The sequence below is a fragment of the Culex pipiens genome, chromosome 3 (genome assembly GCF_016801865.2).
Source record: "Culex pipiens pallens isolate TS chromosome 3, TS_CPP_V2, whole genome shotgun sequence".
Lineage (NCBI taxonomy): Eukaryota > Metazoa > Arthropoda > Insecta > Diptera > Culicidae > Culex > Culex pipiens.
Genome location: NC_068939.1, coordinates 30,931,979 through 30,956,379, shown reverse-complemented (window position 1 = coordinate 30,956,379; position 24,401 = coordinate 30,931,979). Strand labels below are relative to the sequence as shown.

General features: G+C 45.2%; 1 protein-coding gene across 2 annotated transcripts in view; it reads left to right on the top strand.

Annotated features, from left to right (window-relative positions):
- The window catches only part of LOC120425970 (serine/arginine repetitive matrix protein 2), a 62,507-nt gene extending 40,621 nt beyond the window's left edge, over positions 1-21,886 (top strand). The window contains exons 3-6 of one of the 2 annotated variants that reach the window (XM_039590623.2): positions 10,257-18,847; positions 18,905-19,292; positions 19,353-19,897; positions 20,050-21,886. In XM_039590623.2, coding sequence (XP_039446557.1) covers positions 10,274-18,847; positions 18,905-19,292; positions 19,353-19,897; positions 20,050-20,316 — 9,774 coding nt within the window. In that variant the 5' untranslated portion in view covers positions 10,257-10,273 and the 3' untranslated portion in view covers positions 20,317-21,886. Of the gene's footprint in view, positions 1-10,256; positions 18,848-18,888; positions 19,293-19,352; positions 19,898-20,049 lie in introns of those variants that run through there. The other variant, XM_052710755.1, reaches the window with a different exon arrangement.
- Positions 21,887-24,401: the final 2,515 nt, after the last annotated feature.

Genomic DNA, 24,401 nt, shown 5'->3' with positions numbered 1-24,401 from the left:
GCTAATGAAAAATCGTTGAGATCCAGAATTTCAACATTCAATTCGAAAATTTACTAAAATTCAAATTATTTTCAATAAACCCAAACATGCTCAAATGATTTTAAATGCAAAGGAATGCATATATAATTAATTTCAGCTAAATGCACTTAAATTTCATTTTTTTAAGTTTTTCGAAAATATATTTTTGCTCCTGGCTTTCGAGCCAATTTTTTAATAATGGTGGAGGGGTGGGTTTATCGACGAAAGCTTTGTAAAATATTTGCTGCAAACTTGATTCTCAGATTTCCACATTTTGTCTGCCTGAGTCAGTTGATAGTCAATCAGATTCGTTATCTAACTGTAATGAGTTCGAATCCCTAAGGAAGAACAATGTAAGTTTGAGGGTCAGTTCATAAAAGGGTCATTATGACTTGCAAATTAATAAAGAAAACTTTTATTTTTGCAACTATTACAGAATTCTACCTAAGACAAACTTGAACGTTTTTTTGATATTTCTAAAAATGTTTGATAATAGTTTTGACGATATTTACTAGTTTCACACACATTGAAACGTGTGAAATTGTTTTAATTACAAATTATTCCCTAAATACTATAATTATAATCCTAAAGTGAGGATCAAAATATTGATAAATCATAAGATATTTTTTATTAACCAAAAAATAAAAAAGATTAGCACAAAAAAGCTCAAAATAAACCTTAATTTTGAAAACGTATATAATCACTTTACAAGTGGTCAACGGGCCATTTTACATGATCATTCAAAATGGGTCCGCGGGCCACAAAATATCACCTCGCGGGCCACGTTTGGCCCGCGGGCCATACTTTGGGCACCCCTGACTTAAATAATAAAATACTAAAATAATAAAATACTAAAATAATAAAATACTAAAATACTAAAATACTAAAATACTTAAATACTAAAATACTAAAATACTAAAATACTAAAATACTAAAATACTAAAATACTAAAATACTAAAATACTAAAATACTAAAATACTAAAATACTAAAATACTAAAATTCTAAAATACTAAAATACTAAAATACTAAAATACTAAAATACTAAAATACTAAAATACTAAAATACTAAAATACTAAAATACTAAAATACTAAAATACTAAAATACTAAAATACTAAAATACTAAAATACTAAAATACTAAAATACTAAAATACTAAAATACTAAAATACTAAAATACTAAAATACTAAAATACTAAAATACTAAAATACTAAAATACTAAAATACTAAAATACTAAAATACTAAAATACTAAAATACTAAAATACTAAAATACTAAAATACTAAAATACTAAAATACTAAAATACTAAAATACTAAAATACTAAAATACTAAAATACTAAAATACTAAAATACTAAAATACTAAAATACTAAAATACTAAAATACTAAAATACTAAAATACTAAAATACTAAAATACTTAAATACTAAAATACTAAAATACTAAAATACTAAAATACTAAAATACTAAAATACTAAAATACTAAAATAGTAGTAATATTGGTAAATTAACCTGATTTTTTTGCGGATTAAACCAAAAAATTAGTCGTTCAACCAATTTTAAGCCAGCTTATTTCAATTGGCCAATTTTTAGATGGTACTCCTTTTCATGTACGTCATGTTATTTAGTGTAAAATGGCCTATTTATGTTTGGGACCATCTATAAACCACGTGGACAATTTTTTGGGAATCTAAAAAAAAAATCTTTTTTGTATGGATCGTGGACAATTGCTTACCCCCCCTAAGGTGTCCACGTGGTTTATGGATGGTCCCTTTGCACTGAATTGAATCAACAAATTGAATTGTTAGCGGGAGCCTTTTCCAGGAATTTCTTGCCACAGCATTCCCGTTGCTCCACCTCGCAAACAAACGGGGACACGTTGAAGCGCGAATGGCCTCGAGGCCGCGGAGGCTTATCTTATCAGCAGTTCCCGGGGTTGTACCGATGGTCCACCTTATATACCATTTAATTATTCGCTTCGCCAATTTCTCACGTTTCGCACACACACTGGCCGTAATTCGTTCTGGAAATTGCCTGGCACACTGATGATTACTGTTTGTTTTGAGGCGGTGGAGGTCGACAATGTTTGAACTAGATTCCCGAGACTCTGCCCCGGCTGATAACGGGAACCTTGACCTTTATTCACTACTGTGTTGGAGGAGGAGCGGAGTTCAAAAATAGATGACCACGAACCGCAAGGTCCCGGCCGGATCAGGTGGCGCAGGGTGTTTGATCCAACGCACGTGACCACATGATGAATAATTTAGCAATCGAGCTCGTTAAGCTGCGATGTGTTCTATATTGGAAGTTGAGCCAAACCGGTTCCAAAACGAGCCCGGACTCAGTGGTTCAGCGCACTTTTGACAAGCGGTTGAAGATGGCAGCACTGCGGGCGGCAACCTTGAGCGGATCGTGTTACCCGAGACTCTTCAACAACCTCTTCTAGACAGCGATCTTCGCGTCATCTTCGTCGGGTATCTCTCGACATTGTACGATGATGGAGAGGTAGACAGAAACGCTCGTTGGGTTTCTCTTCTTGTTGTTGTTTTGTTGTCTGTTGATGATGTAGCACACTCCGGCGAAGGTTGATCCTTTTGAACGACCCTTTTCCGTATCGTTTGTCGGGTCGCGTAGCCCTCTTTGCGAACCCAAAGCGGCGAGCGAACACGTTTTATAGCAGTCGCCATTATGGCAACTACGTTTGACAGCTACCAGTTGTCCTTGAAGCAGCGCTTCCAGAAATTCAGTTTCTCTTTGTTCAATCTGTCAAACAAAGCATCCTCGATATCCAATCCGCAGACTCGCTACGAGTTATCGTCCCCAACGTGCGATTCTCAAAAATCCATTTTTCATCTGTTTTTTTTCCCCTTCACTCTTTTCCTTCTCACTCAACAACAACCGCGGGCTTCACCCCCCGTCGACCTCCTACAACCCGTTTTCCTCCACGGTCTGGGGCGGTTGCATCGTGTACTCTGCGCCGCCGTTGCCGCATCCTTCTATTTTGCCTCAAATTAGAGGTCATTGATCTTGGATGCACCGCGCGCGCACACACACACACACACCGGTGCTCGTGGCCCGCACTCTCTCCCAGGGCGTTCCGTCGGTCGGTCGGGGTTTCGGTTTCGGCATTTGCGGTGTGGTCGGGCTTGGGTGGAGGCCGGCGGGACACACGGTGATGTTGATGCGTCTGGCCACCAGGCCGTTGCGATGCAACCGATCTCGTCGACGGGGTGTTTCATAGAGCGATTTTGTTTGTACTTTTTTGAAAGTTACCTTATACATTTAAGGACCTTGATGCGATCAACAGAACCACAGTCAAAAATGCTAAAGGTGCGCAACTGTCAAATGTATGACGTAAAAAAAAATTCTCCAACAGTGCTCTGTCTTTATCGTCGTTCTATGGTGCAGTGTTTGTGCAGTTCTGATGCAATTTTTCGTTGCATCGGTGCTCAAACAAATGGACAAACATCTACGTAGAAGACATCGAGTTAAACAACAAAAAATCTGCATCCCCTGAAGTTTGATGGCGAGCCACAGGCGAAATTAAGTGAAGCGGTAATCAAAATGTTTTCATAGGAAGCAAAATTGAGACTGGTTGAATTTGGGCTATTTGATGCTGTTTGCAGCGCAATTTCCAAACTTCGGAAGCGACACATTTAAAAAAATTCTGATTATTCATTACTTTAACAAATGAATTGCTACGTTTTTTAAATCATCGGAACCATTAAGGAACGTTTAATTTTGTTTACTTTAATATTTTATTAAACTTTTAAGCCCTGCACTAAAAAAAGTCAATTCTTGAAATCGTGAATCTTGTTCATGAATTTGAGAACCACGAAGTAATAGTAACCACACGTTCATAGTGCAAATGCACCATACTCATGAATAAATTCCTTCGTGGTTCTTCAATTCGACGTCGTCGTGCTCTCTTTTCGCAACCGCCATTTTGACGTTCCGAGAAAAACGCGTTTTAATGTTTGACCTTGCATAAACAAAAACGAAAGCACGCAATGTAAACAATAACAAACACGTTTTGTTTGGCTGACTGTTAACTGTCAAATCGGAACCTTGTTTTTGTTCGTCAGACGCAGCAAGTATTAGGTTTTACAGCGTGACGTCACGAGCGCACACGCACACACATTTTTACTGAGACACACGTGCAAAAAATGTAAACAGTGCAGCCAAGCTGTCAAATTTCTAACCTCAAAACCGAGTCGGCGTAAAACCTAATTGTATCGAGAAATTAAATGTGAGAGTGTGTGCAACATGGAGTTAAACTTTCTGTGAAGTTGCTGTGAAGATTACCATGGCACTTTGAAAAGTTTAACTCCATGTTGCACGCACACACTCTCACATTTAATTTCTCGATACTGAGAGGGAGAAGTGAAGAGGACTTCTTATTGTTATTCATTTTCTTGTTTTTGTTTTTGTTTTTTTTTTTTTGTGCAAGATAATTTCTCTTCCCATATAAATTTCCAGTCAGTCGTCATCTGCCTTTCTTGTCAATTAAAATGTTCTTGCAGCACATTTCAAAACAGTGCTCAAGATCGTGCATGACTCATGTGATGTAACTTTCTCTGCCAATTTTATTTTTCATTCATAACATATTTTTATTAGGTCCTCTTCCGTGCTCAGACCAGGTTAGGACCAGGAATCATGAAAGTTACTTGATCTAATGGGTCTTGTTGAGTTTCAACTGGATGCTAAACTCGTTGAAGATCCTCCACAGCTCAGCCGAGCTGTAGAGTACCGCCTTGCCTTGTTCCTTCGTGGCTCCACAGGCGGGGGGGGGGTTAGTATTTTCTTTGCTGCTTCCTGCCTGTCGAGGGCGATCCTTTTGTTTCTAATCCGGAACCGCAACCGACAAAAAACAAAACTCGAGCTGTGGAGGAAGTTAAGAGCGAGTCCACGAGCAAAGCATACCCATCTCGCATCGACCTCACCAATCTGCCTGAAATTTTCAGGGGTTGTTTGTACATATAAAACTAGCATCTGGCCAAAATATGAGCACTCTAGGTCAACGGGAAGTGGGGCAAATCGGGACACAAAGTTTGAAGGTTCAAAAACGTCAAAAATCGTTAAAAGGCTGTAACTTTGATAAAACTCAATTTAATTTAAAAATTCAAAATGCATCTGAAAGGGCTTATAAAATGCAACAAAATGCAGGGTAGAGCATCCCAATTGGTTGAATCTAAAGGGAGTTATTGGCATTTTAGTGAAAAAATAGCACAATTTTCAAACTCAAATAAAAAAGTGTTCCATCCAGATATCAACTCGGTTCGACCTGCAGCTTGTAGGGGACATCTGGGACTACCATCTGAGACTGAGAACGCTTTGGGTAAGGCAGTTTAACATATTAAATAGACACTTTTACTTTTAGTGAATTTTTTGGTTGTAAATTTTTGCTCGGAGGACCCCTTAGATCCCATTTTCTGATGATAATTTTATCATATTCGTGTTCCTGAGACAATTTCACAATATAAAAATGTTTATTTTCATCCATTTTAACCCTTTGAAAAAAGAAAGTTAAAAAAAAATTAGATGCTGCTTTTTTCTGGTGTCATCTAGTATCCTTGGAAACGAACTTGAATTTCAATAAATGTGAATCGAAGATTTTTTTTAACTTTCTTTTTTCAAAGTGTTAAAATGGATGAAAATAAACATTTTTATGCATGTTTCTATTGTGAAATTGTCTCAGGAACACGAATATGATAAAATTATCATCAGAAAATGGGATCTAAGGGGTCCTCCGAGCAAAAATTTACAACCAAAAAATTCACTAAAAGTAAAAGTGTCTATTTAATATTTTAAACTGCCTTACCCAAAGCGTTCTCAGTCTCAGATGGTAGTCCCAGATGACCCCTACAAGCTGCAGGTCGAACCGAGTTGATATCTGGATGGAACACTTTTTTATTTGAGTTTGAAAATTATGCTAGTTTTTCATTAAAATGCCAAAAACTCTCTTTAGATTTAACCAATTGGGGTGCTTCTCCCTGCATTTTGTTGCATTTTTTAAGCCCTTTCAGATGCATTTTGAATTATGAAATTGAATTGATTTTTGCCAAAGTTACAGCCTTTTTAAGATTTTTTACGTTTTTGAACCTTCAAACTTTGTGTCCCGATTTGCCCCACTTCCCGTTGACCTAGAGTGCTCATATTTTGGCCAGATGCTAGTTTTATATGTACAAACAACCCCTGAAAATTTCAGGCAGATTGGTGAGGTCCAAACGACTTCCCATACAAAGGGGTATGCCCTGTTCGTGGACTCGCTCTTAAGTGATTTCGCTGTGACGTGATCATTTCGATCATTGAAAAACGGTGGCTTAAGTTAAATTGAACGAACCGTGAAACACGGTGGCTTACGAAAACGTTCCGCTTCCTTTCTATCCGTGTCAACCTCCAGCTCGCCGTTTTTCCCCTCATTGTTCCCATTTTCACCCAGAGAATTTGCGTCACTTCCCCCAAAGCTCGGGTTTTATCGAACGATTTAGATAATATTTACGCCGACTCGATTTGGAGGTTAGAAAGGAGTGCACTGTTTACATGGACTTCGATTAGGTCGTCGATTTTGTTCGGGGAAATTCTTCGACAATCGACGAAGACCATGTAAACAGTGCACACGAGCTGTCAAATGACGTCACGGTGTAAAACCTAATATTTAAACACATTGACTAACTACTACCAACCTAAACATATTTTAAACTGAATTTTAATTAAGAAAAATAGCAAAAAATAAATAAACGTTAATTACCTATTTTTTGCTTCTTTTGCATTTAATGAATTGTCTCAGTCCAAAAATACATTTACAAATTGAAAAACTTTTTTAAATTTATTTTCTTTCAAATACAATACTGCTCCAACCAAATAAGAACAGTAACAAAAAATGAAGGCGGCTCTCACTGACAGTACGCAAGTGGCTGACACTGACAACTAGGTGTATTCTTCTCCGCCAGACTCAGCGATTTTCAATAAAAACATACCCGGCAACAATGCCATGCAATTCGAAGAAGAAAATCAACAAAAACAAAACGCGCAGTATGGGATTTGACAGCGCGCATTTGCCGAAAGTGCGGCGCGTCGTTTCGAGGCTGGTTTGCCGCGTGTCCCTCTCGGGAATACGCGCAATAATTAAACATTTGTTTATTTTGAATAGCAGTCAGATACAAAATCTGTTGAATTCATTGAGGACTCGGCAAAATCACATTTTCTGAAACATGAATGATTATTTTGAAAAAAAGCACCGTTTTCAAGTTACAGTCACTTTCAAAAATATCTCAGTAGTTTGGGAACTGATTTTCAATATCAAAAATGAATGAAAATGACTTTTTTTTTGTAATTTGCTGATCTTTACGAAAAACAAATGATATACTAATTTTAAATAGATTTGCAACAAAAATCCAATATTATGCACTCTACAAATGTAGATCTCGATTTTAAAATTTAAAATGTTTTTTTTTCGAAAAGATCAGGAAAGATCTCGATTTATTCATTTTTTTGACATTTTGAGGTCCGGATTATTAGTTTCTGCGACATCTGCTATCGAGTGCTGTTTTTATGACAGGATTTAAATTTAACTGTTTCTTTTTACATTTGAGTAAAACTACCAATCTACAATGTTTTTAAAACGAATTTATCATGGATATGTATAAAAGTTAGCCAGCTCTTTGAAAAATATTTTCTGAAATGAGCACTTATGGGCAATACTTTTCAAAACAGATTTTTTTTTTTAAATCAAACATGGCTATTCAGTCCGGCCCAGATTAATCAAACCTTCAGATAATCGAATCACCGAAATTATTATCTTTTGTCTTTCTTTTGATTGTCGAGATTAAGAATGACCCCTTAACTACTCTAAAATGATTTAGGATTTTCAAATCCATAATCTGCCGTTCTACGCATAATTGTCCCATGTTCAAAAAAGTGCAACTGAGAAAAACGCGATTGAAATTTTTCGACCGATTTCTGTGTTTCTACGCATAATTGTCCCGTGGGTTCCTATTCGCCCTATGTGTCCCTAATCGCCCCAGTTAGCAGTTTATTACCCTTATTTGTGATCCTCTTGCTATACAACAGGTAAACAAGGCATAATGCTTAGTAAAACTAATGATTGCGTGTAAGAAAATACTTGGTGGGACAATTATGTGTAGAAGTTCAACGATGGGACAAACAGACTTGGTGTTGTTTTTGATGAGTTTCCGAACAAAGTACCAGATTTTATGTGTTTTTCTTAAAGTACACATCAGACTAAACTTAAAAATGGCATAAAGTCAAAATCGTCAAAAACTGACATGGGACAATTATGCGTAGAACGGCAGTAATGGGCAGTCAAAATGGCGGCGATGAAACATTAAAAACTGTATTTTGTAGTTTATTAGGCACTCGACCACTCGATCATTCGGCCCTGTCTATATATTTTTGAAAAATTAAAAATTCGCGTGTTTCTGAGGACCCCAAACTTCATGATTCCCCTCGAGTTGAGGCTGCGCAGTCATTTTTGTCAGTTTTTGTAGGTCAGTTGTAATCGAACTTCGGACAATCGAGTCTGGGTTTGATTTCAAATCAAACTTTGAATAAAAATTGCCTTCGGATAAAATAAATTTTTCAAAAGTGAAACTGTTTGATAGAGCTCTAAAAATGTCTAGAACAGCACGTTCCTCTAGAACTTAACCCTGAATTGTAAGGTTTAAAAATATGTTTGAAGGTTTGCTCTGATGCGACGGATTAAATTAGTCGCAGAAGACGTAGATTGCGAGATAAAATGTTGGTATCTTGGACAAAGTTGCTAGAAGTAGCAGTTAACCCCGACAACTTTCTAGATGAGAAAGAAAATTCCAACAATATTCCTAAAAAGTTGGATGTTCTAAAACACCCTAATCGTGAACCACGCCAATTTTCAACCATGCAAAAAGTTGCTTCTTCCAATAGGCAACAACTCTTCTAAATACATCAAAGCTACAAACCTTCCAAAATTTTCGGATAATCAATTTTTCACTAAATTTTTCGATCTGGATCAATTTCTTTTGAAGGAATAAAAATATTTAGTAACATGAAATATTAAAAAATCATGAAAAAAATATTTCTAAAAAAAACATAAACTAATAAAATACCTTGACTGTTCGAATTCGTAAACAGTGTTATAAATCAAACAACCTTACCAGCTGACATAACACACCCCCGCGCGCTGCCGCATTGCTTAGCTTTGCGTGACTTCCTCTCTCGTCAATGAATTGCCAGCCACGGTTGATTGAACTTGCATTATTATCGCACAAAGAGTGTTTACGGCGCCATTGAAGCCAGGCCGGGCTGCCCGTTTTTTGTTTTGTGTATTCTGATGAAGTTTTTTTTTTTTAATTTTCAATTTATTGAAACCTAGTCAAATTAAAGTTGCAAAAATAACATCTTCCAGGTAACTACTTCTTCGCACTTGAAACTCTCGCTCCGCTTTTCCCCTTGGGGGACTTGCGACATTTATTACGTGTGCGCATAAATTTTAAGTGTACAGGGGCTGAACTTTGCGCTACCACCAGCTAGACTGTTTTTGAATCAACTCTTCTACTCAGAGCCAAGTGAGAGCAAAAAAAAGGTGGGGGCCGTAATGCTAATTGCTTTTCCTCTTCTACATGAACTGCTGCGAATCCAACAACTATACACAACTACGACCCAGCTTGAATGAAGTAACTTTGAGCGCTTGCATAAAAGAAAGAAGAAGAAAAAAAACTCAACCTAACCTCACTTCAGGTACCCGAGTGCAATTGCTGGGAAACTTTCTCTTTTCGCTGCGTACAGGTTCAGCCTGGTCTCCGCACGGTTATCAGCACTATATTGAACTATGCGTGCTCTTCGTTGACTTTGCTGGTGATAACACCAGCCGATAGTAGTTATAGTAAACAGTTCAACAAAAACAATGCGACGTGATCGTGCTATCTTGACGCAAGTCGCTTTTTGACGTTCCGGGAAAATCGTGTTTTAATGTTTGACCTTGAATGGAGCACGCAATGTAAACAATAACAAACACGTTTTGTTTGACTTACCATTCTGTGCATTGTCCCAAAATTTGATCGAAGTTTGTTGCCGGATTCTCGAGTTTCAATCAAAAATGTTTAGAGAAGTCGGGCATGCACGTGTGACTAATTCTTATAATTAGTAAGGGATGTGGCAAAATATCCTTTACTCATTTCCGAAATAATGATATTATCATGACTAATGGGTGTCAATTTTTCTCCGTCCCCGTTCACAGAACAAACCAAATGAACCATGGAACCGACGCAGGACGTAGCTTCCCCGCAAGATCAGTCACAACCGGCGACGGATCCGCTGGCGATTGAACAGCCCGGTCAGCCGGAACCTCCGCCACCGTCGGCACCGGAAACGCCGTCAACTACGGGTGTCGTCGACCCGCAACCCCAAACCCCGCAGCAGCCCGCAGAAGCTTCCGCCCAAAACGAGTCGAGCCCGGTCGAGTCGACATCCGGCGAATCAGCCGACAAACCGGCAGAACCACCAGCGGTAGATCCGCTGGCGGACGACAAACCATGTGAGTCGAGCGCGGTTGGACCGCCCCCGGAACCGTCGACGTCTTCGACGTCCGATCATCAAGACAACAGTAACACCGGCGTGAGCAGCAGTGATGGACCGGTTGAACCGAAGCTGCCGGAACCAAGCAGCAGCGAAGTGCCGGCGGAAGCTGCTGTGCCAAAGCCAACGACGGCGAACGATACTCCCACGAGTAGTAACAACAGCTACGTTGGCAGTAGCAGTAATTGCATCAAGGACCCCGTAACTGGTGATAATAGTTTAAAGATAAACGGTATAAGTGATCTTAGCATACTGGACGTTACCCAAGGTAATGACGCCGACGAGATTGAGGTTAAGGTAGAAGGCGGCAGCCTGATGCACAAAGTGATCAAGTTCTCGCTCCTGAACGGGATGCAGGACAGCAGCAAGCGGCTGGAGAACAGCCGGCTGATCATGAGTGGGGTCAGCAGTACGAAGACGGCCAACGGTGGGGAAGCCACTCTGGCGACCACGTCTTCGCTGAGTCTCGGTGGAGGTCCACTGCGGCAGGATGATAAGGCAAAGGAAGAAGGCTTCAAGGGCGGTACACTGGACAGTAAGACAACTCCGCCGGCATGTAGCAGTAGTGGAATGCGACCGGAATCCGTGGAACCGGGTTCATCGTTCAGCACAAGCAGTAACAGTAGTGACAGTAGTGGTGGTAGCCCCGCGAACAACGGTAGTGAAGAGGTGAAACCAAATCGGACAGAAGAATCGCGGTTACGACACTCGGTCGACAGCAATCACAGTGCCGAAAGTGCCACGCCGCGTGAAGAAAGTGCTAGTGATACGTTCGGTCGTAGTGCTTCGCTTGACTTTCGGGAAGCGACCACGGCTGCGGTAGCGCCCAAACCGCCAACCCCACCAACCAAGGAGACTGAACCCGCTGCTCAACCCCCGCAGGCGGAAGCTAAACGGCCTAAAGCGGCAATGTACTACGCAGAGCTTCCCGACTTTAGCAAACCGATGTTCTCCGCCGCCCCGTCAACGGCATCGACAACGTCGACGGCGGCGTCTACCACAACTCCCAGTCCACAACAGCAAGGTCGAAGTCTGAGCCAGCTGCAGATGAAGACGCCCGACTTTAGTCGGATTGTCCAGGCAGCAGCCCCACCATCAGCTCCACAATCGTCACAACCGAGCAGCAGTATTTCACCGGCACCAAGTGTCTCAACCAGCGGTGCGCACCGTTCGCACGAACTCCAAATCGCCAATCCGGACTTTTCCAAAAGCTTCGGAATGGCTTCCAAACCGTCGTCCAGCGAGCAGTCACCGTACAACATGCATCCGACGTCGTTTGCCGAACTCAGCAAACAGCGCAACTACATAAGTGATCTGCAACTCAAGAACCCGTCGGATCCGCATCCCAGCGTTGTCAAGTCAGGACCGTCACCCCCGTCGGCGTCATCCGGACCAAGTTTGAGCAATTTCCGAATTGAGAAACCTCAAGTTCCAAAGCCTTACCCGCCGTACCGACAGGAACCGGGACCAGCAACCCAGCAACTGGAGGAACCCAAAGCTCACGTCATTCACAAGGCTTCCACGTCGTCCACGCCACATCCCGAACCTGCCAAACCTTGGAATCCAGCTGTCGACTACCGAGCAGCAGACAGGAGCCGGTACCCACCCCAGCAGTACCAGAAAGGTCCTCCTCCACTAACCAGTGAGCCACCTCATCCAGGACCGCACAGCTTTCAAGGTTATCCTCAATACCCGCCCAGCAAAGGCAAAGAACCTCCAACGCAGCAACAAACCCCTGTCGCGGCTCATCCCGGAGGAATCATCGTGAACAACGTCAAAACGTACTATCCGGAACCACCCCAGCAGCAGCAGCCGCAGCAGCACCAACCTCCGAAGTCGAAAGATGCCGAGTTCCGACTCGACTACAAAGAGAAGCAACTCCGCCAGGAGGGCACGATCATCACATTGAAGCAGAACGAAAGACAACCACCAGCGCAGCACCAGCAGAGCTATCCTCCGCAACCCCACTCATCGTACCACAGGTCGCGATCACCTTCGGCTGAACGACGCGAAGCCCAGATGATGGCCTCCTCGCAGGAGATTCTCTACCGTGACTTTAAGCTCAAACAGTCGTACGAGATGCCCCCCTCGCCGGCGTCTTCATCGCGATCGCCAGCACCGGTCGCACCCCGCGATCGCTCTCCGTACGATCCGTACTACCGGGGTGGTCCTCCCTCAAAGTATTACCCGGAACAACAGCAGCACCACCAACACCACAAACAATCCCCAAGTCCTTCAGCGACACCCTCGCCAACTCCGATGCACAGTCGGAACCCGAGTCCGGTGTCCAAACCGGTGCCCCCACCGCCCGGTCAGATGCATCCACCCTCGAGTTGGCCAAGCCAGGGCCGAGTAGTGGCGAGTCCACACGGCGGTGGCAGTGCCAACTCTTCGCCTCAATCGGCGAGTCCGAACCACTACCACCCTTCTCAGCAGAAGAACTCGCCGAGTCCAGTGCAGCAGCAGCAGCACGCGTACCAACAGCCACCCGGTCAACACTACAAATCGCCTAGTCCTTCATCGTCCTCGTCGCCATCGCCGTACGGTGCTGGACCTGTTCCGCCAGCAGCTGGACCCGTCACCAAATATACTCAGTACTATCCGAGCGTAAACGGCGAGCGGATCGTCAGCATCGAAGTCGACAAGGAGCAGTACAAGCCCGGGTACAAGGGCCTGGACTTCAACATGGAGCAAAAGTTTGCCGAGGTCTACCAGGCGCATCAGATGAAGGAGAAGCAAGGTAGCACCTCCAGCGTAAGACCACCCGGTCCGGAGTACGCGAGACACCCCCCGGGTGCCCAAGGTCATCACGCGTACAAGCCTCAACAGGATCACAAGCATCAAGATCAGTACCGTGACGAGTACGGTAGATCGAGAGCGCCGATGGTTAACGCACGATACCCACCATCGCAGGAGAATCTCGCTCACTACAGCCAACAGTATCAGCAGTATCCGCCGCGGAGTTTACCGGAAACGGATGTGAGAAAAGCTGAACAACCTCACATGATGTACCCCAAGCCTTCAAGTCGCGATCCTTCACCGGGTCACAAATACAATCCCAGTGAGGTGCCAAGACATCTCGGCTACCCACCGTACTCGCATCCGTCGAGCTCTAAGGCTCCTCAACATCCGGCGTACCCACCAGGACCGGGACCGGCCGCAGGAGGCGAACCCTCGCAGTACAGTCTACCAGCGAAAAGTTCCTACTCTCCGTACGATCGTCCACCGGATAAGCAACAGCAGCAGCACCATCAACAACCGTCTGTGATAAGCAACGCCTACAGCAGCAGCAGTAGCAGTAGTAGTAGTCGTGACGAGCGAGCAGGTCCTCCGCGGGCAGTCTATCCAGAATCTCGCCCAGCTGAGCATTACCCACCCGTTTCTCAATACCAGACACCACCGCAACCAAAACCCTACCCTCAACCGCCGAGAGATCCAAACTGGCACTACCAACAGGCACCTCACCATGGTCAACCACCTCAGGCGCCCCAACCTGGTCCCTCAGGTTACGGCCCCGAGCGACCTTCGATGCGAGACGAACGTCAAGCTCCGGTCATCCAGCCTCCAATGAGCAAAAACATCCCCGTCAAGGTGATCGCAACCGCCAACTCCGTACCGACAGCACCTGCCTCATCAACGACGATCGCACCGGCCACGAGCACAACGAAGCGAGAATCTCCGCTGGATCTGTCGGTCAAGACGGTCAAAACCAAAGCCGATTCCACCGCTAGCGATGACTACGGTCACAGCAGTCGAAGTCGCGAAGTTGTACCGAAGGTCAACTTTAACCCCAACTTTAAGAAGCACATTCCCGAGAGGGCTCCACCAGCGCCACAACAGGCGCAACCAGGACCATCACAGTCATATCATGTTCCGCGTGAGCCACAGCCGATTCCACCGCCGCATCATCCCCACCCGCACTCGGCGAAGGCCCCTTCGGGTCCACCACCACCCGATCATCGCCAGATGCCGGTCATCAATCCGGCGATACCACCCGGTTATGACAAGAAAACTGACGCGTACATGTCGGCCAATTACCGAGCCGTTGGAGGATCGGTTGATGCGCGGTATCCTCACGATAGTCGGTACGCTCCACAAGGTCGTGAACACCCGGTTCCGTACGGAATCCCACCGGGTGCTTACCCCGGTCCGGGTCCCTACCCACAGAGGCTACCCCCCGGTGCACCGATCCCACAACATCCATACCAACTGGGACCAGCACCACCCAAGTCGGAGCCGTACTACCCAAGCGGAGCCAAGCAAGCCCCTTCGGTATCCAGCCGGAGTGTTTACTACCCGCCACACGAAACGGCTCGTAGCTCAAAGCAACAACCCCCAGCTCAAAAATCCCACATGGACGATCCTCGCATCGAAGATCGCAAATTCGTCGAGAGCATGCTCAAGAAGCAGGCTTCACCGTCTGCTGAGGTGATCGCCGATCTGCAAGCGGGCAAGTTCTCCACTCGACTCCCGTCAACGCTTGCCCCAGCTAAGAAGCGACCCGCAGAGACCGTGCCCAAGACATCACCAACGAAGGTTGCTCGAGTCGAGGAACCTTCGCTTCATCGTCCCTACGAGAGCAACTACCGACATCCACAATACCCCGGTCCGGCCGCTCCACGGGATTACTACCCAGTCCCAATCAAGCACGAACCCGCAAGTCCTCAACCCGCCGGAACGTACTACTCGGCAGAAAAGCGTCCGGAAATGCCATCGATAACGCGGGGTGTCCTCAACACCGCACAAACTCATCCTTCCGTTCTCCAGCCGAACGTCCAGCGGGTCGGGTCTCACCCGATCGACACCCATCCTTCGGTCATTACCAGCTATCACGCTGCTGCGGCAAGCAGACCGATCGAGGAACACCCGCGCCCCTCCTACAGCCACCTGGAAGAACGCGGGCAGCCCTTTCGTCACGGTGATCCGAAGTACTACGGAGCAGGGCCGCCACCAACATCCGTAGAAAAGCCTTCGCCTCGCCCGGCCGACCGACCAGACGTCGTCAATCAGACCTCGGTGCTGCAGATGCAGTCTCATATCCAGTACGGTGGACATCTGCCACCGCAGCAGCAGCAACAGCAACAACCGCCGATGCAGTACAAGCGACCGGAAGTTGTTCAGCAGCTGGTACGACCCACGAACATCGTGGAGAACCACCAGGCACGATCGTACGAGAACATCCCAAGGTTGATCAGTGACGCACCCAAAGTGAGCCCGGATCAGAGACCGACTCCGCCGTATCACCACTCCAGCCAGGAATCGCTTAGTCCTTCGGGTCCGTCTCCGCAGCATCGTGGCGCCGATCAATCCGTAATCTCCAAGCTGCGCAACAGTCTGGAACTGAAGGAACAGCGGAACAACCAGCTGCGCAAGCAAACCAGCTCGGAAATGTCCGAAGAGGACAACAAGCCGATGGACCTGAACGCATTTCCACCGTCGCATTTTCGTTCCAAAGGCGCCATGAAAGCGTACACTCCTATTCCGGCCTTTGACGCGCCTCTGGAACAGCCGCAGGAGCAGGCTCCGAAGCCACCTTCTCCGGTCAAGCAGGAACCAGTGGAAATCCCGAAGGAACCGATTGAACCACCGGCGGACATTGAAGGTGCCTCGGCACTGGACATCCTCGATTGGGGCAGTGCCTGCAACGAGTTTGTCGAACAGCTGCAGACCGGCAAGAAGCGAGGTCGACGGAAACGAGGCATCGGCGCTAAACGAGACAACGACGCCGCAGCCCTGAACGATGGGTTTCGTGCTGACCTCCCGGGAACGGCCAACAGCACCCTGTCCGAAGTCCCACAGGAAGTGCTAAGGTCAGCGGCACAGGAAATCGGTGACTTTGCCAGCTCCAGCGATGAAGACAAACCGCTGGTTGTGCTGAAGCAGCAGCAGCAGTCCGGCACGGAGGATCAGCTGCTCGCCATCCGGAACTCGACCATGGAGAAACTGACGGAGAAAATTGCTCGCAACATGCGGGAGAAGCAGCGGCTGGAGCAAGAGCAGCGGCACGAGGCAAAGCTGGGACGATCCAGCAGCTCGGAGAGCGAGTCCGACAATCGACGAGTGGTTCAGCGTGCCAAGATGAGAGCGAGGAAGCTGAGAAATCGGCAGAGCGTGCCGCTTAAAAGTTCAGACGTCAACACCGACGGTGAGGACGAAGAGGAGGAGGAGGATCAGGCTCGCGATCTGCGCAAGCGCAAGAAGCTGGACCAAACGTCGTCGGAGTCGGAACCGGAAGCGCAGTCAAAAAAGTTGAACCGCTGCCAGACGCAGCAGATCAAGCAGGAAAACGGAACCGACATGAGCACGGACGAGGAAGATCCGAAGACGCAGTCGCCCGGCGGCAAGAAGGACAAGCGGCTTGAGGTGAAGTCCGAGAGTGTGAAACAGGGACGAACCGCGTCGGACAGCGAGTCGAACGACGTCAAGACGAACGAATCGGCGGGGACGCAGGCAAAAAACTGCAAAGCGGAACCGCAGTCGAGCGGGTCGAGTGAGTCGGAGAAGAGCGAGGTGAAGCCGAAGAAGCGAGGGCCGAAAAAGTTTGCGAAGCCGAGGACGACTTCGCGATCGAAGGTGGTGGAAGAATCTTCGGAGAGTGAGGAATCGTCGGATGAGGCTGAAACGATGACCCGGTCCAGGAGTAAGCTGGTGCTGGAGAAGCAAAAGTCGAACAGTAAGGTGCTTCGGAACGATAAGATTGTGGGGAATTTTGTGAAGGATCGCAAGCGGCACGACAGCGTGACCCCGCAGAAGGGGAAGAAGGGGATGGTCAACGTGAAGCTGGAGGCTAGCAAGAAGAGAATTCTGGACAGTGACAGCGATGGGAAGTCGGTGGCGGGGAAGAAGCGAATCAGGAAGACGTCTAAGCTGCAGACAACCTCGGCTTCGGACAGCTCGGAAGAGAGCGAAGCTGGCCATCGGTTGAGGACGCGGAAGCAGAAAGCATCGGAATCATCGGCACCGTCGTCGGCTACGAAACGGGGAACCAGCCAGGATGGGAAGGGGAAGGGGCTGGACAAGAAGGGTGTTAAGAGTGAACCACCGAAGAAGCGGGGTCGTCAACCGAAGAAGACTTCCAAGGATTGTGCTACGGAGAACACGAGCGAGAACTTTTATCCGGGGTGGGAGAAGGAGCTGTACGAGTTCAAGCGTTCGCTGAAGGTTCCACCGCAGCTGATCACGATCGGTGGTCGACAGTACGTGCACAGGATTTCGGCTTCGCTGCCGGATTTGGACTCGCACCACAGTGGGGATGAGTCGGAGACGTTCTCGGAGATTGTGAAGAAGATCAACCAGAAGGACGCCGAGCGGGTGGGCAAGAAGGTCAAGACGAAGGCTGCGGCAAAGCATGGCGCGAAGAACAAGGAGCAGCAGGTTGAGGAGAGAAAGATCGAAGGGAACATGAAGTTTTCGTCGATTATTGAGCTGCTGCATGAGCGGATGTTGAGACAGCGGAAGTTGATGGCGAAAGGCAAGAAGGGCAAGAAGGGAGATGATAAAGACGCGGTGAAGGTAAAGTCGGAGTTTGAACTGTTGCCGACGCCGGGAGCGGAGAGTGAGGCACTGTTCAACCGGAAGAAGAAGTCGCTGTTTGATACGGCGATCTTCAAGTCGCGAACGAGAACGGAACAGAAGGTCATGCAGAGCAAGGAGATCATACGGGAAGTGTTTGGAGGGGACGATGAGCGGCCGCAGTCGGCGCCACCGCTGGGCTGTGTGAAGGATCTGAAGAATGTAACGTTCGACGAGGTGTACAATGAGATGTTGAACAAGACGGAACATGTGGCGTCGTTTCTTGCGCAAAAGAAGCTGCAGAGGGACAAAGCGGTCGCTTCGACCAGTGGTGGACAGTCGGCGGTGAAGGTGAAGATTGAAGATCTGGACGATGAGACGCAGGACAGTGTGCTGAAGGATTCTGGGAGGGTGACCGAGGAAGGCGATACGCCTTCGGTTGTTTCTGAGCGTGATCTGGCCACGCCGGTGTCCTTTCGTGGCATCGGGAAGAAGAAGACCCACAAAAGCCGCCGTAAGGGGAGTTCTGGCTTCGACTACATCCGGAAGAAGAAGAAACCGGTGCCGGTGAACAATGGAGAGCACAGCACGCCGGTGGTTCCGAAGAAGAAGATCATTTCGGCGTTTGAGAATCTGCAGACGAAGGACGAGTCGCACATCAACAAGGAGATTCGAAGCTGGGTGCTGAACAAGGGCGTTGGAGAGAGCGTGATGCACAAGGCCGCAAGGTTAGGTTACACGGTGAGTTGTTGGGGAAGATGAGGGGTTGACCAACTAATCAGAAACTCTGAATTGCAGGATGTGATCGTGTACTGTCTGGAGCGGCTGGAGATGGATCCGGATCTGAAGGACAACGCCGGGTACACTCCGCTGCATGAGGCTTGTGCCAAGGGTCACCTCGATATCTGTAACTACCTGCTTCAGTACGGTGCAAGCCACTCGGAAACGGCGCCGTCGGGCATTCGTCCACTGCACGAAGCCGTCGAGAACTCGTTCATCGAGGTCGTTCGACTGCTGCTTGCGTTCGGAGCGGACCCGATGCTGGCGACTTACGCCGGTCAGACGCCGATCCAGCTGGCAGAGAACAACGAGATGGCATTGTTTCTGGAGAACCACCTGATTGACATCCAGAGCTTGAGTTCCACCAAGACCGGCTGGAAGATGGACGGATCGTGGAAGGCGCACGGTAAGTGGAGATGTTTCTAATTGTTGAACCTTAAAATCCTAACAAGTTTGTCTTCTCCAGATTTCGAAGAGAGCGGCTGCGATCTGTTTGCCGACATTCCGGACTTCCCGCACGACGAATCGCACAACAACTCGACCACCACGGAGCGCTCTTCGCTGAGCAGTTCCGGCCAGTCGACCTCGGACCACTGTCCTCCACCGCCACCACCCCCTCCTCCGTCGTCCCAATCCGCTGCGAAGCGTTGCGACTCCAACTCAAACATCATGAACTTTGAGGTGCCCTCGGTCAAGTCGGACGAGTACGGCGAACGCAAGTACAAGGACTGCGCCGTGGTTCTCAACGACATCCATCTGAACGGAGCGACGCCGACCGCAGCACCGTATCTCAACGGGCAGACCAAGCAGGTCAACGGGCGACTGAGCGAGGAGGAGAGCGATGAGGATGGCGAGCTGGGCGGGGAGTTTGTGTTCGAGTACGAGGAGGCGGATCGTCCGCTGCCGCCGCTGTACCTGCTCAAGGACGACACCGCCGGGGACAAGTGGGTGCTGATGACGGATTTGTGCAACTTTCTGAAGCTCAAATCGAAGGAGGCGGTCATGAAGCAGGTGAGTTTTGGCAACACTGACAGCTATCATTTGAAAATGTCAACAACAGCTTTGTTGTTATCGTCATTCATATTGTGATTCGTTCTTGTTCGACCATGGCGAGCGTCTTTTTCCGACCTGTGTAAATAAATCGTACCTCGTATCCGTTCCAGATCTGTCCCAACCCGCCCGCGAACGCAACAACCAACGGAACCACCACCGCCATCAGTCCGCCTAGCAACGGCACCACCACGGTGGTGTCCTCCCGCGAGCTCATCCGGGAGCTCAAGCTGGAGGACTTTCTGACGCGGGCCAGCTGCCTGCAGCTGCTGTGCGCCGGCGAGAAGCTCAACATCCACTCGAACAAGGTGGTGCTGGTCAAGTACAACGACAACGTGCGCAACCTGCTGCAGGTGCAGTCGCACGTCGCCAAGATCTGAACAGGGGGAGGAGAAACGAGAGGAAGGAATCAGACTGAACGGGAACGGAAACGAAACGGATAAACGAACGTCGGAATATGCCTTATTGTAGGAGAAGGGAGAAGCAGGAAGGAAGGAGTAGAAGAGTTGTTTCAGGAGAGAAAAGTGATTTTATTAGGAACAAAAACAATGGGAAACAGGAAAGACTTACCGGAAGTGGGAAGTAGGAACAAAACTTGCTCAGGTTACGATTTATACAGAACAAAGCGAAGCGAAGTGAGGTTAGCCCTCAAAGGTTGAAGTGGTTTTGTTTGCTCGCGCAGCTGTCCGGTTTTAGTTCGCGCTCCGGGTTTGTTACTACTACGTGCAACAATCGTTACGGAAACGGTTACGTCCATTAGCCTTAGTTTTGCTCTTTCTAGTTTGGCTTAGCGTGGCTGAAACGAGACTGACTGAATTTAATAGGAAGTAATAGCAAACTATCACCGCAAACACTCAACGCGCTCAAGAAAAAAACAACCAACAGAAACACGAGAACCGGTGCCTTGTTCCGGAAACACACGTTGCTGTTTTGTTTTTGCTGAGTTTCGCGCAATTGTTTCCTTTTTTTGCGAAATCGACAATACAATTTGCAAGGGGCAAGACACTCATTTTATTATTCTCATGGACGTTTGTAAATATTGCTTTGTAGGCAGACTTTTAAACTAACATATGTTTTCTGTAAATAGCGCAAGAATAGTTTAATTTTTAGTTGAAAGTTTCCATTACCTTTTAAGTGTTCTGTTTAGTGTGATTCGCTTGGCAAGAATATTTATTTTTAGTTCAAATTGGCTTGTTTTTAGTTAATGATTATACTTTAGTTAGGAGCTGTAAACAGTTTTACCGCACTCGTGTATTTTATTACGTTTAAATGTTAAATAAAATAGCAAGTTTTATTTGTTAGTAATGCTTCTATCACCAACTAACCAATGTTTAAATGCAAAACCGACTTTGGAAAACGATGCGCGAACTAATCGCGACTAAAACTAACTAAACCTTATCTACAATGATTATGTGCACCAAGTGCAACAAATTTAAGTAAAAATCTAAAAAAAAACTCTGATTGTTATCAGTTACGAGAGTATCCGCGTGCAGCAGCAGCAGCAGCATTGAATAGAATTAAATTCACTCCATGTTACTTGCGGCCAACTTGCGCCGCCAAACCTAACTCAATCTAAACAAACAAAAAAAATGAGACTTTCAATTTAAAAAAGAAAAAAAAGTTTTGTTCGTGAAAGGATGGTTTCGTGGCTAAGAAAGATAAGAAGGAGGAGGGACAAGACACTCGTGTGCAATCGGCTTAAACTCAATTTTTGTAAAATGTTACTGCTAAGGTAAAACGTGAAAGGTAAACGGTATGCGTGTGTGGAGACAGTAATGTGTAAAATATTGATAAAAATAAACAGCAAAGAAATGTGATTTTCGCAAAATATACAACTTATAATAAAAAAGAAAAACAAAAACTATGTGAGAAAAAGATGGATACAAACGGAAAAAGCGTATGAAAAGTATATTATAATGCAAAATAGAATAAAACTCAAATTAATTACAAGCTGAAAACTGTTTTTATTTGATCCGAAAATGATTTCCTAGTAAATAAGTTGCGAGTTTGAGTTCTTTTCAACTGTTGTTCACTGAATCGTTCAACGTAGATTTTTTTTGCAATTCCAAGAACACTTTTGAATAGGCTCTTCCAGTTAAATCAAAACAGTGTCGAAAAGTATTACTTTACGATACAAATGCTGAAAAGTTGAACTTTTCAGCACTGCTGTTTTTGGTGATGATCAGTAGGCCACTTCGTCAATCAATCATAATCAATCATAATTTTGAGATATTTTAACTATGAATTTGAAAAAGAATCATCCGTTTTGCTCTGAAGTAGCCCTCTATCGGGGTCTAGCGAAAATGTTTCAAAAGTTTCACTTTCAACCCATAGAGTTATCTACGTGCGCATGTATTGCGTGTACGTACACGAAAAAGATTGAGGTTAAATTTTGTACCCTCCAGCAAAACAAATGGCGTGCTAGTGTGCGTGAGATCGGGCTTAGATAACTCTATTCCTTTGGATGTGCACAGACAAACAGACTGGCAGACATTTTTAAAACATGTAAAAATATAAATTGCAAGCTATAATTTCAACATTTCGACGTCGTCGTGCTATCTTGTCGCACCCGCCATTTTGACGTTCCGAGAAAAACGCGTTTTAATGTTTGATCTTGAATATTCAAAAACGAGAGCACGCAATGTAAACAATAACAAACACGTTTTGTTTGGCTCACCATTCTGTGCATTGTCCCAAAGTTTGGTTGAAGTTGGTTGCTGGAGTCCCGAGTTATAATTACAAATGTTTACGGTAGTCTAGCTTGTACGTGTGACAAACGCATACTGACTTTCCTGGCCTCAAATCCCTTTGGCCTTTTGTCGCACTTAACTAAAATTTTCATGGAGTGACAAGATAGCACGACAAGATTGAAACTACTTTCATATGTAAAGTGACAAAAATGCACGGAGTTTTTTCGTTTTTTGTTGAATATCTCAGGATTGAAATCGAATTTTGGGGATCTGTGAAGGTCAAAAGGTGAGGCATTGTGAGCTGCACAAAATGGCGTTCTTAACTCAATTTTGCCCAAAATGCACGTACGACAAGTTAGCACGATGGCGACGATTTGAAATGAAAAATCTGTTTTAAATTCTTTTGAGTTGTTTTGCAATTATTAGTTCCCAAAATATCTAAGCATTGGCGATATTTTTTGGTTGAGATAGTTTTTGCGATGTGAATGTGAAATATTTTTAAACGAGCTTAAACATTCCTACATTTGCAGAATATTGCACTTTACATTGTTTGCGGTTGATTAGACTTCTATTTTCATCAAAATTTTGAAGTTTTTAAAATTAAACTTTTTGAACCCCCGATTTTTCGGACCAATTTTGAAGGCGTAGATGAATAAATCTTTTTCCCAAAGGTTTTATGTTTTTTTCGATGTCAATTTCAAACTTTTAATGTGAGTGAATTGTTTTTTAAATGTTAGCCAAATGTTCATCATATTTCAAGGTAATGTGTTACCAAACGCTCAAATTGATGAATGTAGAATAATGTCAAAGAGTACAGAAATAGAAAAATCTAAACCATATCGAGAAATTAAAAAGAGAGATGTGAGCCGGTAACATGGAGTTAAACTTTCTCAACTATCATGGTAAACTTCACAGAAGCTTGACAGAAAGTTTAACTCCATGTTGCACTTTTAATTTCTCGATAAGTTCAAATGTCACAATATTTTTTTTTCTAACTCGGGATTCGAACTGATGATTACGATTGGATTACGAGTCTGAGTGCCTACCATTTGATCCATCAAAACCTGACCTGGCTTTTTGGTTTTGTTGATTTATCTAAATTTCAATCAATTGGTAGAAAAAAAAAACTGTAAACTGTTGGAAAATTGTTATTAGGTATCTTTTCTCCAGTATTGGAAAGGCGAAAATATCCAACATATACTTCAAACATAAAAATAAAGTCTGTTTTTAGTTTTCTAGATGTAAATAACGTAATTTCATATTTTTTAAATAAATTTGGCCCACAAGTCAAAAATATTGAACACAATCAATTCTAGAGTTTTTTTTTAAAAAAAGGTCCAGCAAACCAATTGTTCAGTTTTTGCTTTTTGGGTGTTTTATAACACCCCTGACCAAGGGCATTTCAGTGAGAAACTCTGGGAGTAACTCGGAGTAACTCTGAGTTTCTCAGCTTCCTCCCGAGTTTTTCAATTCCCACCCGATTGTCGATACCTTGGTAAATGCAACCATGACTACGTCAAACTTGCGCCACACTGTTGTTTACTGTTTACATGTTTTTCCCGGATTAAGGAGTTTTGGTTTTCGGGTCTCCTGAAGAAAATAATAAGAGTTTTTGGTCAAAGATCTACGATTCTAATCCTGGAGGGTATTCTATAAGACGGATGCAAAAAGTGATAGAGGTTGAGGGAACCGTTTCATTGCAGGAAGGAACGTGAATATCAATACATTCACACAATTACATGGGTTGGCAACTTAGCATTGTTCACATAGTCCTT